This window comes from Chamaea fasciata, unplaced genomic scaffold, assembly GCF_029207755.1.
Source record: "Chamaea fasciata isolate MVZ Bird 193981 ecotype frontalis unplaced genomic scaffold, bChaFas1.0.hap1 SCAF_4, whole genome shotgun sequence".
Taxonomy (NCBI): domain Eukaryota; kingdom Metazoa; phylum Chordata; class Aves; order Passeriformes; family Sylviidae; genus Chamaea; species Chamaea fasciata.
In genome coordinates this window covers 22,620,489-22,632,740 of record NW_027094089.1, presented here as the reverse complement: position 1 = coordinate 22,632,740, position 12,252 = coordinate 22,620,489, and the positions used below count along the sequence as shown (strand labels likewise).

General features: G+C 39.9%; 1 protein-coding gene across 1 annotated transcript in view; it reads left to right on the top strand.

The window, feature by feature from the left end:
* LOC136288198 (leukemia inhibitory factor receptor-like) overlaps window positions 1-12,252 on the top strand; it is a 54,108-nt gene that overhangs the window by 22,254 nt on the left and 19,602 nt on the right. The window contains exons 5-11 of the mRNA XM_066181076.1: window positions 656-798; window positions 2,212-2,375; window positions 3,212-3,386; window positions 3,669-3,935; window positions 6,086-6,215; window positions 7,957-8,120; window positions 9,757-9,902. Of these exons, the coding sequence (XP_066037173.1) occupies window positions 656-798; window positions 2,212-2,375; window positions 3,212-3,386; window positions 3,669-3,935; window positions 6,086-6,215; window positions 7,957-8,120; window positions 9,757-9,902 (1,189 nt within the window). The remainder of the gene's footprint in view (window positions 1-655; window positions 799-2,211; window positions 2,376-3,211; window positions 3,387-3,668; window positions 3,936-6,085; window positions 6,216-7,956; window positions 8,121-9,756; window positions 9,903-12,252) is intronic.

Sequence of the window (12,252 nt, the reverse complement as noted above, 5' to 3'; positions counted from 1 at the left end):
AACACAAAGGGAGGGGACAGTACTATTAGGTTTGGTTTGGAGTTTTTTATTTTCCTTGTTTTGAAATGTTGATTCATGGTGACTAGGTTTCAGAAACATGGCTTTTGTTGGCCTCAAGTTTAATTAGATATTAAGAAAAAATTTTTCATAAAAACTGTTGTAAAGCATTGGAACAGACTCCCTAGGGAAGTGGTGGAGTCACCATTCCTGGAAGTGTTCAAAAAACATGTGGATATGGCACTTAAGAACATGGTTGAATGGTGAACACAGTGCTTGTGCTAGGTTAACAGTTGTATTTGATGACCTTAAAGGTTTTTTCGAACCTTAACAATTCTGTGATTCTGTGATTTTGGTTAAAAAGCAACGTTTTCACTTTGAAGTGTTCTCTTAACAACTAGTTGGGTGCATTATGCAGCCAGTGGATAACCTACCACCATGATAAAAGTGAGTTGAAAGATGAGGGAATGCCATTAATCTGAGATTAACCAAAGCCCAAGCAAGTCTCACTCCTTCACAAACTCAATATGGAGCTTTCTGTTTATTACAGAGAATTTGTACAGAGAATTTGTGTTTTATTGGTGTGCAAGAATAGGACTTAACTTGCCTTAGCTTCTTATCAGCTGAAATAACTGCTTAATCCTCTCTGTCTTTTTAGTGACCTTACCACTCAAGTGTGTTTTAGAACTAAGGAGAGAAGGGTTGAGATTCCAATCCCAGAGAGCTCCATCACAGTGACAGTCAAAAGCTCTGGAACTGCTTTTGCTACCAAAGAATTTGTCATTCACCGGAAAGACATCTGTAAGTATCAGGTCATATGTGTGTACCTAAGGCCTTTATACTATGTTTAACAACTCTTCAGATGTGTATATGCTGGCAGGTTTCTTTGGCAGCATTCCTGTATGTAGAATGTTGATATGCTGACTCCATGTGAAGGTTCCATATATCATAGGTTGTTTTCTCTAACCCTTAAGGAGAAAGAATACTCCTCTTACCCATAGTTCATAGCAGAAAAAATCAAGAGCAGAATGTGAGAAGGAAAACAAAATACAACAACGTTACGTCCCTCACTCTTTGCCCTTTTTAATCCTCATTATAAATTAGGAAGCATTTGAACAAATTCCTAATCTACATACACAACTAAATTAGACTTTTTCCCACTTCCTTCCAGGCAAAGGAGAAAGTTGTAAACAGAATATGGCAGTGACACAAGCTGCCATGCCTTTTGTTTGCCTGCTTACTCCTTCAGTGTAGTCAAATTCTAATGTCAGTGACACTTCTTATCCGTGGTTCTGTTTACAATCAAGAGCAAGTCAAGAACTTAAACAAAATGCAACTCAAAGTATATTTGGTCAACACAGTGAGTGTCTCAGGTTCATTGCAGGTTATCATGGCCAGTGTATTGATTGTGCTGAACACTTTGCAAGCTCTTGGTCCTTTGAAAGTCCTTGGTCAGGACTGAAGTTGGATGTATCATATATATTTTTAAAATGTTTTATCTTGCACCAGGCCAAATGAACTGCCATAGCCCTTGTATTACCAAGGTTCTTCCATTTTTCTCAACCTCTTGCTTCACCACAACACATTTGTAGAAGAGATGCTTCTGTTTAATCCCCCTGTCCTTTCCCCATCAGGATCTCATGCCCTTAATACTTCTTGTAGCTTAAAATCACTTTCCTTGTGATCTTCAGAACCTCTTGTGAACTTCTTTCATCCTGTGCTTCTGCTCTCCTTCCTCACCAATCTCCCTTTTGTTGCAAGTCCCCACTTCCCTACTGGACTCCAAAACATACTTCTTTTGGGGATGTTTTTCCACCATTCTCCCTAGAAGAGTTCTCATGCGCACTTCAAAGACTGCCACTGTATTTCCTTTATCACTGTGGTATTGAAGGAAAGTTGGGAAAGAGGGGATATCTTTCCTCCTATGCATTGTGAAGAGTCATATTCACAATCAGTTTCTTGCCCATCTACATGCTGAGGTATTAAAAGAAAATGCTACCTGATGATTCATCAGCACCGGTGCTTTCCTGAGAACTCTCATGCTCAAGTAGCCACAGAGCCTTGTTCTAATTACAGAGGCTGAGTTACATGTTTGTATTGCTATTAACCAGTTCAGAGCAGACAGATGTGGCTGTTAAACACCTGTAGGGCTGATGCTGCTGACAAATGACCTGAACATGGTGTTTTTTTCCCCCACCCTGCCTCTTTTTCAAGCCTTTGTTCCTGTCACTCCGCACATTCTTAGTTTAGTGCCTGACTTTCCAACTTCCACATTAAATCTGAAGTGGAGTGATAATGGTTTGGTCTTTCCTTATGGACTGGATGCCCTTTGGCAGATTCAGATACTCCGAAAAGAAGCAATGGAAGTAGTCACACAAGTAAGTCCCTTTCTTCTTTTGTGAAAAATATTTCTACAGTTTTTTGCCCTTGGTAATGTTTGAGCAGTCACTTGAAAAAAACTGGGAATGATGAAGACAGTACAGCTTTGCAGGACCTGAGTGTAGTCCTGCTTCTGGCAGGTAACTTCTTGTTAAATTTCACTAGGAACACTGGCTACTGTACTGTTGGTACTTAGTCACAGCAAATTTTGGTTTTGTTTTTTTTTGATACAGGGGCTTTCTAATTAGAACTTACTGACAAATTTGGCAGATGCTTTACACAATTGTCTCTGTATCTTCAATAGTGTCTCCAGTCTTGGTCATCTCTGAATGCTCAGCTTGCTTTTTTCTTTTTTTGTAACCAGAGTTCTTCCAGAGTCTGTTTGTAGCTCTGTGCTATAAATTTTAATAATGGAAAAAAGATGAAATGTGCTGCCTGGGACTCATATTAGAAGAGTTCTGTTTTGGAGAAGTTGAAACATTTCATTGCCTATGGATTCAGTATACCTCTGAAGCCCAGGATTCAGTATACCTCTTTAAATGCTTGGGGATCCTCCTGCTCTCCCTCAAACGTCTGCCCTCTGGTATTTCTGGCTGACAGTCTACCTAGCTGACAGTCTACCTAGCTGGTGGGCTGTTTAGCAACTTAGGCTTTTGTCCAGGTAAATTCAAAGCACAACTGAAAGTTAGGTAGAACACTCCAGAAATCTATGAGGATTTTATTATTTACTTCACCTAATCTGCCATTCTGTTTACACTTTGGAGATTATATGTCATAATTAACAGATGTTCATAAGCTCTGTCTTAGTTGATTTCTTGGTGCAAAAACTTTGTAGGTTACTTACTACTCAAAATTGACTCATGAAGACGTCATTCTTTCTTGGAACTGGACGTCAGATATGCCTTTGGAGTGCACATCACACTATGTGAAGATTCGCTGTTACATTAATGCAACACAGTTTGTTGGCCCCAAGGATTGGAGTGACTGGAGCCCAGCAGAAGTGATCCCTGGTATGTTTGTTTCCTTGCAACCATATGGACTTTTATTTCTTTATAAGAATTAAGCCAAGGTCAGAGGAAGAGCATTAGGCGGTGATGGACTGCTGCCTTTGAGACTATTTCAATTAGAGAAATAATGCAATCACTAGTTAATGAAACCTAGCAAACACTTATTTGTATGCATTGGAGTGCTCTGCAGTCACATTTTAGCTGATCAGCACTGTGTTTATAGCAAATTGTTCATCTGAGGTTTCTTGTTTTTTCTCTTTGTTTGTTTTCTTCCTTCTCTGCTAGGAAAAGATACTGAGCATGGTGGGAGTGGAGTGTTTCCTCTGGACCCTGTGGTGGCAGTAGGTTCAGATTTGACGTTTTGTTGTGTCCATGAAGAAGATCAGCGCATAACAAATATGACTTACGGATCAAAATCCTACAAAATGATGCGACTGAGCAGTCGAAGCCATGCTATCAGAGTGCTGAATGCCAGTGTTTCAAATAGCAGCGGGACAAATGTAGTGTGCAGACTCGAAAATGGGTTGGAAGGAAGTGTCGTGTTTGTAGGATGTATGTATCACGTTTACTAACCTTAGGAAAATCAAAATTGTTTTGAGACTCTTAGGGTTCTGCTAGGAAAAAAATACTATTGTGGTTTTTTTCCCTCTGGCCCTTGGTTTCGAAGTTGAACTGGGGACTGTACTTGTTTGATTTCACTGTGGAAAGGCCAGCTCAAGGAGGAGACACCAAGTCTGGAAGGATGAGAAGGTACTCATGTAAGCCCACTTTAGAACCTGGCCCAATGCTTCTCTCATTAGTCTCTTTTTCAAGGGTATTTTTTCATGATCTGGAATGCCAAGTAGTTTATTGCCATATGAATATTCAACCCCTGCCTCTGCCAGTCTCTATCAGTTTAGGTTTACATCTGTTCTAGTATAGTCCATGACTAGATGTGAGAGTAAGAGCAAGAACTGTAAGTGCAAATATTCATTTACCAATCAGTCAGGAGTTAAATTTGGAGCAACAAAAGATGCTCATCCAGGGCAGAAGCTCCTTGGGAACTAATTTCAGCAAAAGAAACTAGGCAGTAATTCCTCTTTCCTGGGCATTCTTGTAAAACATCCTTTTAGTATTTTCTTTAAAGATACTGACTCACTGTGTATCTTCTCTGTGTAACCATGCAAGGCTCAGACATATGTTCCAGAAACAGATACCTATTAAAACAAATGAATGAATGTACCTCATTCTTCTTCCCCATAATTGGTCCCTTTAAAGCTTTTGTGCTTTTTCCTCACAGGGAATTTGAGAGTTATCATCTTTCAAGATCTGCTCATTAGAATCCCATTCCCCATTACAAATGCTTGCATTTGAACTTAAAGTCCTTGGGGTTGAGGGAGAGGACAGGAGAAACTGGAATAATTTTGAAAGTGTGTTCCAATCTCTGGCCTGAGTATCTTGTCATTGACTTGGTCTGTTAAATATGCGCTATGAAGTGCAAAACAGAATTCAGCCTTTTATGACTTCCCAGTGATATATCATTTTTACATTATTTGTGAATTTGCTTCTGTGGGAAAATCTGCTGGGTAAATAAGTCAGTGGTTCAAGAATGAAAGCTGTGACAATCCCATAGGTTTTTCCTTCATGTTTTTTTTAAACAGATGGGATGCCAAGTCTGTTTCTTATCAGTGTTTCTTCTTGTACTGCCTGCTTAGTGGGGAGAGGTCTTGTTATTGTACTCTTGCTGGTGAAAGGAAGAAAAGGTGGGGGGAGTTGATATGTATACCCAACATTTTGGTTAAGCCTAGGTCTTTCAAAACGTGTTCTTTTCTGGCTCACTGCTTATAATCTGAGCTAAGCCTGCCACTATGGCCTTGTGTTTTAGTTTCCCTTCTCTACAACAGAGAGAAGGGGATATATCTCTATGTGGATATTGTTGCTCTACCTTTGGCATACACCTTTCCAGTTTCATACACCTTAATTGTACAAGACCTGAAATAAGTGCTCTGTCTAGTCTCATGTTGGCATGGGTAACCTGAGGGTACCTCTCTGTTGGGAGCACTGCCCATTTTTCCAGCAAGGCACTCAATGCTGCTATAGGATGGAAACAAAGAACAAGACTTAAAAGGAAAAGATGGACATTTCCAAAGCCATGGTGAAGAGAATGAGCCATTCAGGGCTTGCTTTAATTTTCAAATTCAGTGTGGAATTCATGCTAAAGAGACCATTTCCTTGACACGACTTGTTTGAAGAATTCAAAGCAGTGGTGGGGCTGACATGTTATAAAATGTGACACACAGCTGACAGCATTCGTGCATTGCTCAGCAGCTGAACTGATGCTCAGAATTTCAGAAAACTCTTGGCAGAGTTTCAGTGAAACACTTCCAGGTCAGAGCCTGGAGCTTGTGAACATGTTTGCATGTGATTTGCCAGATTATCCACCCACTTAGAATTCTAGAGTCAAGTGCTAGTCAGATGGGGCTGATAATTATCCTTCTATTTTATTGTATTTTTTTTTTTAAAGCATATTACTTCTGTGGTTGAGGTGTAACTATTGCCGTGTATTTTTGAAGCATGCAATCTAGGCCCAGCGAAACAAAAGAGTGATGCTTTTAGGACCCAGCAAAACAAAAGAGCAATGCTTTCAGGAAGCCAGTAACCCAAATGTCACACTATACTGGCAAAACATCAGCTAACTATTTTGGTTTCGTTCCATGCTGCAGATGCTCCTGATAGTCCCCAAAACCTCAGCTGTGAAACACCCAACTTTCTGATAATAAAATGCACATGGAAACCAGGCAGGCCCAGTGGACTATATGGAGAACGGAGAACAAAGTACAGTTTATTTGAAAGGTAAAATTAATCAGCACTACAAGGAGTAAAAGGATACAACTGGAATACCTCCATTGCTGCCTGGCACTTACTGCACCATACCTATTTAAATGTGATAGCTTAGAGCCTAAAATACTTTCCAAGAGTTTCAGGAAGCTGTACCTAAACTAAATTTGGAAAACCCTTGTCTAACCCTGCAAAATTCCAGTACGAATTAAGGATGACTATTCCCAAAGGTTTATACCATTATGAACCCACAATTAGATAAAGAGCTTAGTGTATTGGGCTGCTCCCGACATGTAAACATGGCCAGTATGAAAATGCAGGGAGATGGAAGGAGTCAGTCACTAATTTTAAATTTTTTTAATATGAAACCTGGGTCAGATCATTTCAGACGTTTACTGAGCTTCTGCTAAGCAGAATGACAGAAGTTCACTGAGGAACAATTGTAAGATAGGTCATGGGGCATTTCCCAAATGCCACTAGGGAAAATAAATGGCTGTTAGCCTGTTCTTCTGCTGTTAAGAATTAGAGTGAGCAGAGTAAATGTTACCCATAAAACACTGAAAAGGACAAATAACACTGGTTTCACCCAGAGGAAGCAGTCAACTAATGTTCTACGACATTGTCTTTAAGGCCAGGCCATGTAAATCCTTAAAAAAGAGGAAACATTGGAATAGCACTTGCAAAGTGCAGCCACTTACTTGGTGGTTGTGATTGGAAATAAGCAAAATTCCCATGGTGAGAGGAGGCTTTTGTGTCATTCCAAAGGAGCAGTCAGGGAAAGAAGCCAGGAGAGGCCTGAGTCACACAAAATGATGAGAAATGGAGTCTGATGGTGGCTCAGAAGCACACTGGAGGCAATGAGGTTTGAGTTACAGTCACAGATGTCATCTAGAGTGCCAGTGCTAAGAAAGCAACTGGGTAGAGTGCAAAGACGTGGACGAAACATGGCAGGTATTCACAGGAAAGGAACTTCAGTCACTGACTACCCATATTCATCTTACAAGTAAGAACCTGATCCAGTCTTGCTTTTCTCAGCCCAGATCTGTGAGATTAATCTGGTGCATTTTGGGATAAATAGTCTCATCTTTATTGTCAGTCCACACTGGTCTACTGAAATAGAGTACAGGGTGGAGGGAGCTCACAGCTCAGCTAGAACGCAGGAAAAATGCCTGAAAGAAGAAGGTAGTTAAACTTGTGCTACTGAATGAGAGGTTTACACGGACTGTAATTAAAGCAGATATATATACATACACACAGATACACAATTTAGATTTTATCCCTGAAGATCCACCACTCTTCTTGTCTGTTATCAGACTGCCTCTCCTGCTTTTGATTAAAAGACAACTGGGACTAATGGATGTATTCCAGGTAACAAACCTTAGTTCATATTTGATAGGGCTTATAGAAAGACAATGTGTGTAGCTAGTTCAGAAAGCAATTAAGAAAATTCTTTAAATGCAAATGTATGCTGATCTGAACAAAGATAGTTTAAATCAGAATCTTAGCTGTGACTTGTGAGGTGGTTTTACAGGACCTACCTGTTTTCCAGGCTTTTGAGAAGTGAGAACAGGGAAAGTCATGACTGATGCCACTTTAACCTGTGTTGTGGTGTTAGATATGCCTCTGCAATCAAATCATTCTGTTAGCCATGTGAACTGAATCCATCGTTTTCCCTGTTTTCAGTCTAGACTTCTGACTGTTTCTAGGAATTAACTCACTCAAAAATTAAGCTTTCCCTCCTTTCTTTACTTTGTAGAACATCTGGTAAAAATGTTTCATGCGAAGTCAGTGAAGTGAACAAAGACCATGTCTGTGGCTTTCCAGTACTGCCTGATCAAAAAACCTATGATTTCATATTAGGTGTCGTCAATCCTATCGGGCAAGCACAGTCATCTCTTTTGGTTGATATAACTCAAAGAGGTAAGATTTATGACTTACAAAGGGGAGAAGATGTTTCCTGCATGCTGTTTGTTAGTTTTGGGTTTGAAGAGCTCTGACATGGTATACTTTTGATTATTTTCCTTAATTGTCACCAGATTATTGCCATATTCAATAATTTGAACTTGCATGCGACTCAGGACGTGTCATGAGGCAATGATGAACTGTGCAGGGAGATGCCAGTTCTCAACAACAGTGCTGCCGTGTTGGACAGACTGCTGTGTGATAAAGGCTAATACATGATCTAATAATTAGCCATCTGCTGTTTATCATGGAATCACAGAGTGTTTGGGGTTGTAAGGGACCTTAAGGATCATTTAGTTCTAGGACAGCACACACACTCCCCATGCCCCACCTCCTGCCATGGGCAGGGTTACCACGCACTGGATCAGGTTGCTCAGGGCCCTATGTAACCTTGTCTTGAGCACTTCCAGGGATGAGGCATCCACAACTTCTCTGAGCAAGTTTATCTTTTGCTTCATATTCTATTACACATCAACAATTAAAATTTTTGTGTAACTGTATGTAAATGACCCTGTATTTCAGTGTCTGCTTATAGGGCAAAATATTACACAGTTTTACAGCAGCAAGATTTGGATCATTAAAAAAAAAAAAAACAGGAAGACAGAAGGTAATATCAGGACTATTGTGTTGTGTTGATAATAGTCATGATCATCTGCTGTCAGGGTTTGGAGGAAGAAGTAACTTCTCTCATTAGACCTTCAGTTTGAAAAGGGAAAGGAAGATGACCACCTCTCTGGCACTGCCTTCGCCAGCCTTTTCTCCTCCACAATCACAGCTGAGGTTTCAGGGATTCCTATTGGTTACAGTATTCTCCTGTTCTTCAAGAAACTGAATTAAATATGAGGATAATGCTTTTTTTTTTTTTTTTTTTTTTGTCCAGGTCCCAGTTCAGCTGGCCTGAGATTAGAGTTGTCAGAGTAAATTGGCAAAGTTGAGAAAAGCATAATCTGTTTCTGTTAATTATAAACTGGGCTGTTTCACACCCAGGTGATATGCTACTATTTCCTATTTGTTTCTTTTTCTTTCTTTCTTTCCTGCACTGTCCATTTAATTTCCAAAGCACAGTACATATTTCCTTGAGGTATCTGGACCAAATCCAACAGTGGATATTTTTTTCTTTGGTAGCTGTGAATGTTAGTGCTGAATGTTATTGATAAATTCGGTGAGTTTTGGAATGGGATCATTTAGGAATCCTCCTTTGTCCTGGTCTGCAAATTATAAGTCCTATCTAAAAACGTTCACAGAAGTTGAACAAAGTTGAATAAATTTCATCCATCACTTGTGGTCATCTGAAATAGCTGGTGTTTCATGTTTTTGATAAAATTAGTAAGAGGAAAAATGTTTTTCTGTGTCTCAACTTATCATATGTGCATGACGTTCAGTCTTAAGTAAATCCGTTTCCATGTTTGATAGCTGAGAAGAGAGTCAGGAATGAGACTGTTTGTCGATGCTTGCCCAGCACCAGTTTTCCCAGTTGCTGATTGAAACACTTAACCTTCTGTTTCTCTCTGATCCTCTAAAATAAGATTTTTCTGAAGTAAAGTAAGTGGATTTTTTTTTTAATAACTTAAAGGTTTTTTCTTTCCTTTTTAAGTTCGTCCAAAAACTCCAGAAAAGTTAACTGTTACTGGGAACAACTCTACAAGCATCCAACTGCGTTGGTTTGTAAATGGCAGCTTTGCTGAGATCAGGCTTCTGTGTCAAATTGAAATTACAAGTAGTCACTCTGACAGAAAACTGGTAAGCATTTCTTCTAAAAGATAATTTTATTGAAACAAATGCTGATCTTTTTCACTAAACTAATCATATTTCAAATTCTTTTCTCATCAAGAGCTTTATTCTGATGATCTTATCAAATCATTAATGTAGTAATGAGTATAAGTTTGTTTAGTAAAATCAGAAAAAATTCTGCTCATCTCTGTTATTGCCTGTTTTGTTTGGTTGGTAGGTTTTTTTTTTTTTGTTTTGTACGCTAAAGAACAATCAAATTTTGCACCATTTTATTTGGTACTCGAAAGGGGCACATAGTGCTCTATGCTTATCTTTAAGGTAAGAGTCCCTGTGCTTTGTCCTTCCTGGTGCAAGCTGTATTAACACGCTCTTGTTCCAGTATGTATTGCTGCCCTGCAGACTTCCACACTGGTTGTTTCAGATCTTGAAGTCTGCAGCTGAATTTCTCCCTTTATTTTTTCCCCTCAGAGAACAGTTTGTCTGCTGTCAGCAGTTGACATCCATGTGGCCATAATAGGCAGCTGCTAAACCTGCTCACATATCAGTGTTGTAGAGGCAGGATAGGGAAGGATTCTCCCATGGGATGTGTCAGTAGGTAAACTCCAGTGAGGACCTCTCCAGCACAACAGAAAGTGGTATTTCTGTGTGAGGTTAAGATTTTCATCCAGTCAGGCTTCCAGCTGCTGCCAGGTGCTTTGCATCATGGACTGGAGCTGCTTATTTACTCTGCTGACTGTCAGAGGAGCTTAGAATACTAATTTAGACACCAGCATCAGATAGTGAGTATAGGTGATGTGAATCTATCCTCTTCTGTATTGCCTGACTTAGCATGGGGTGACCTGTCTCTCTGGGGAAGCCTAACGAGAAGTGCATTTTCAGCTGGCCTGAGATTTACCCCCAGTTTCTTTGTGCATACATATCTCAGACTGTTTCATGTAGGCACGTAGTGAATTCTCAGCTAGGTCTTGGTGCACAGAGCCTGAATTTTTAATTTGAGTGCATTAACCTCAGAGGCTTCTTTTTGCAATGCTTGTTTGATTTTTAGCAATATTCTGTTACCCCCTGCACTTAGTTGCCAGCTGGGCACAGCTGTTGAGCACAGCCTTGAATAATGTAAATGAAGCCACAGAAATGATGCAGCTAAGACTGAAGATAATCATAATGTACATGCCTCCAAAATAATAGGGTGCATGCTCTGTAAGAGTATTTTAAAAATACTTTCAAAGCACTTAATGAGTGCGGAATCCCTAAGCTTTTGTATTTTCTCTGTAATAACATGTGTTAAGTAACACCAGAGATTAGGTACTGCAAAAGGAACTCAGATATTTTTTGAATATGCAGCTCAAAACCTGGGGCATGCACTCATTTGTGAACCCCACTACTGCATCAATCATCTGGGATCGTGGCAGAGGGTTAGAACTTACACTTCTGCAGCAATTGATTCCCTTCACCTGTATCAGAGCCCTCACCCACAGATATTTTGTATGCAGCAAACAGCTTGGTAGAAACTTTTATAGCTTTGTTATATCATTGCTGGTCGCTTAATAAAAGTACTCCTGGAGTTCCCTGTCACAAAAGTAGCTGTGAAATTGTTATGGGGTTTTACATGGCATTTTGAGGATGTCTTCAGAAGCATTTCTATCCATATGAGAGGTTGTTGGCTTTTCTAGTATTTTTCAAGTTGTTATTTGGCTTTAGAAATGCACAATTAGTTGCATCTTAAAGTCACTTGGAGTCCAGTTTTTGGCAGCTGTGATGCACGTGTGTTACAAATAGATTCAGTAAAAAAATATTCCCAGTCTTAGGGTTTCTTTAAGAAATTGTGAAACTGAAATGCTCCCTAGACTCACACCACTTTAAGAATGGTAGGAGAGACTCGTCCTGTCATAAGAGCTGTGAACTGAGATCACCTGGGTAAGACCTATCTTTTAAAGGAAAAATGAAGGCAGCAAGGCTGCATGATAAACATCCTTCTCAAACAGATTTTCTTTAGTGTACTTCTGTGCATGTCTCATAGGAAAAAGGCTTTTGTCCCCACAGTCTGATGTGCATATGCTCAGTGGAAGTGTGGGTTATGAACACCAGAGGTGAAATCCTGGCCTGTCCCATGTGAGCAGTTTTGCTGCATGTGAGAGAGAGGGGGACTGAATGGGATAGATGGGAAACAACCACCTGCTGCTGTGTGCAGAGCTCACCCTCTTGAAGAATCATCTGCGTTGCCTCTCCTCTTCACACTTTACATCTTGAAAGTGCTGCCTGCTGTATGCTTCAATTTCTGTCTGTATAGAACTTTATTTTGGTGGATCTCTGAAGTGGTTTTCGTTGTTTAGGGTGACTGCATGGGACATTTTTTCCCCAC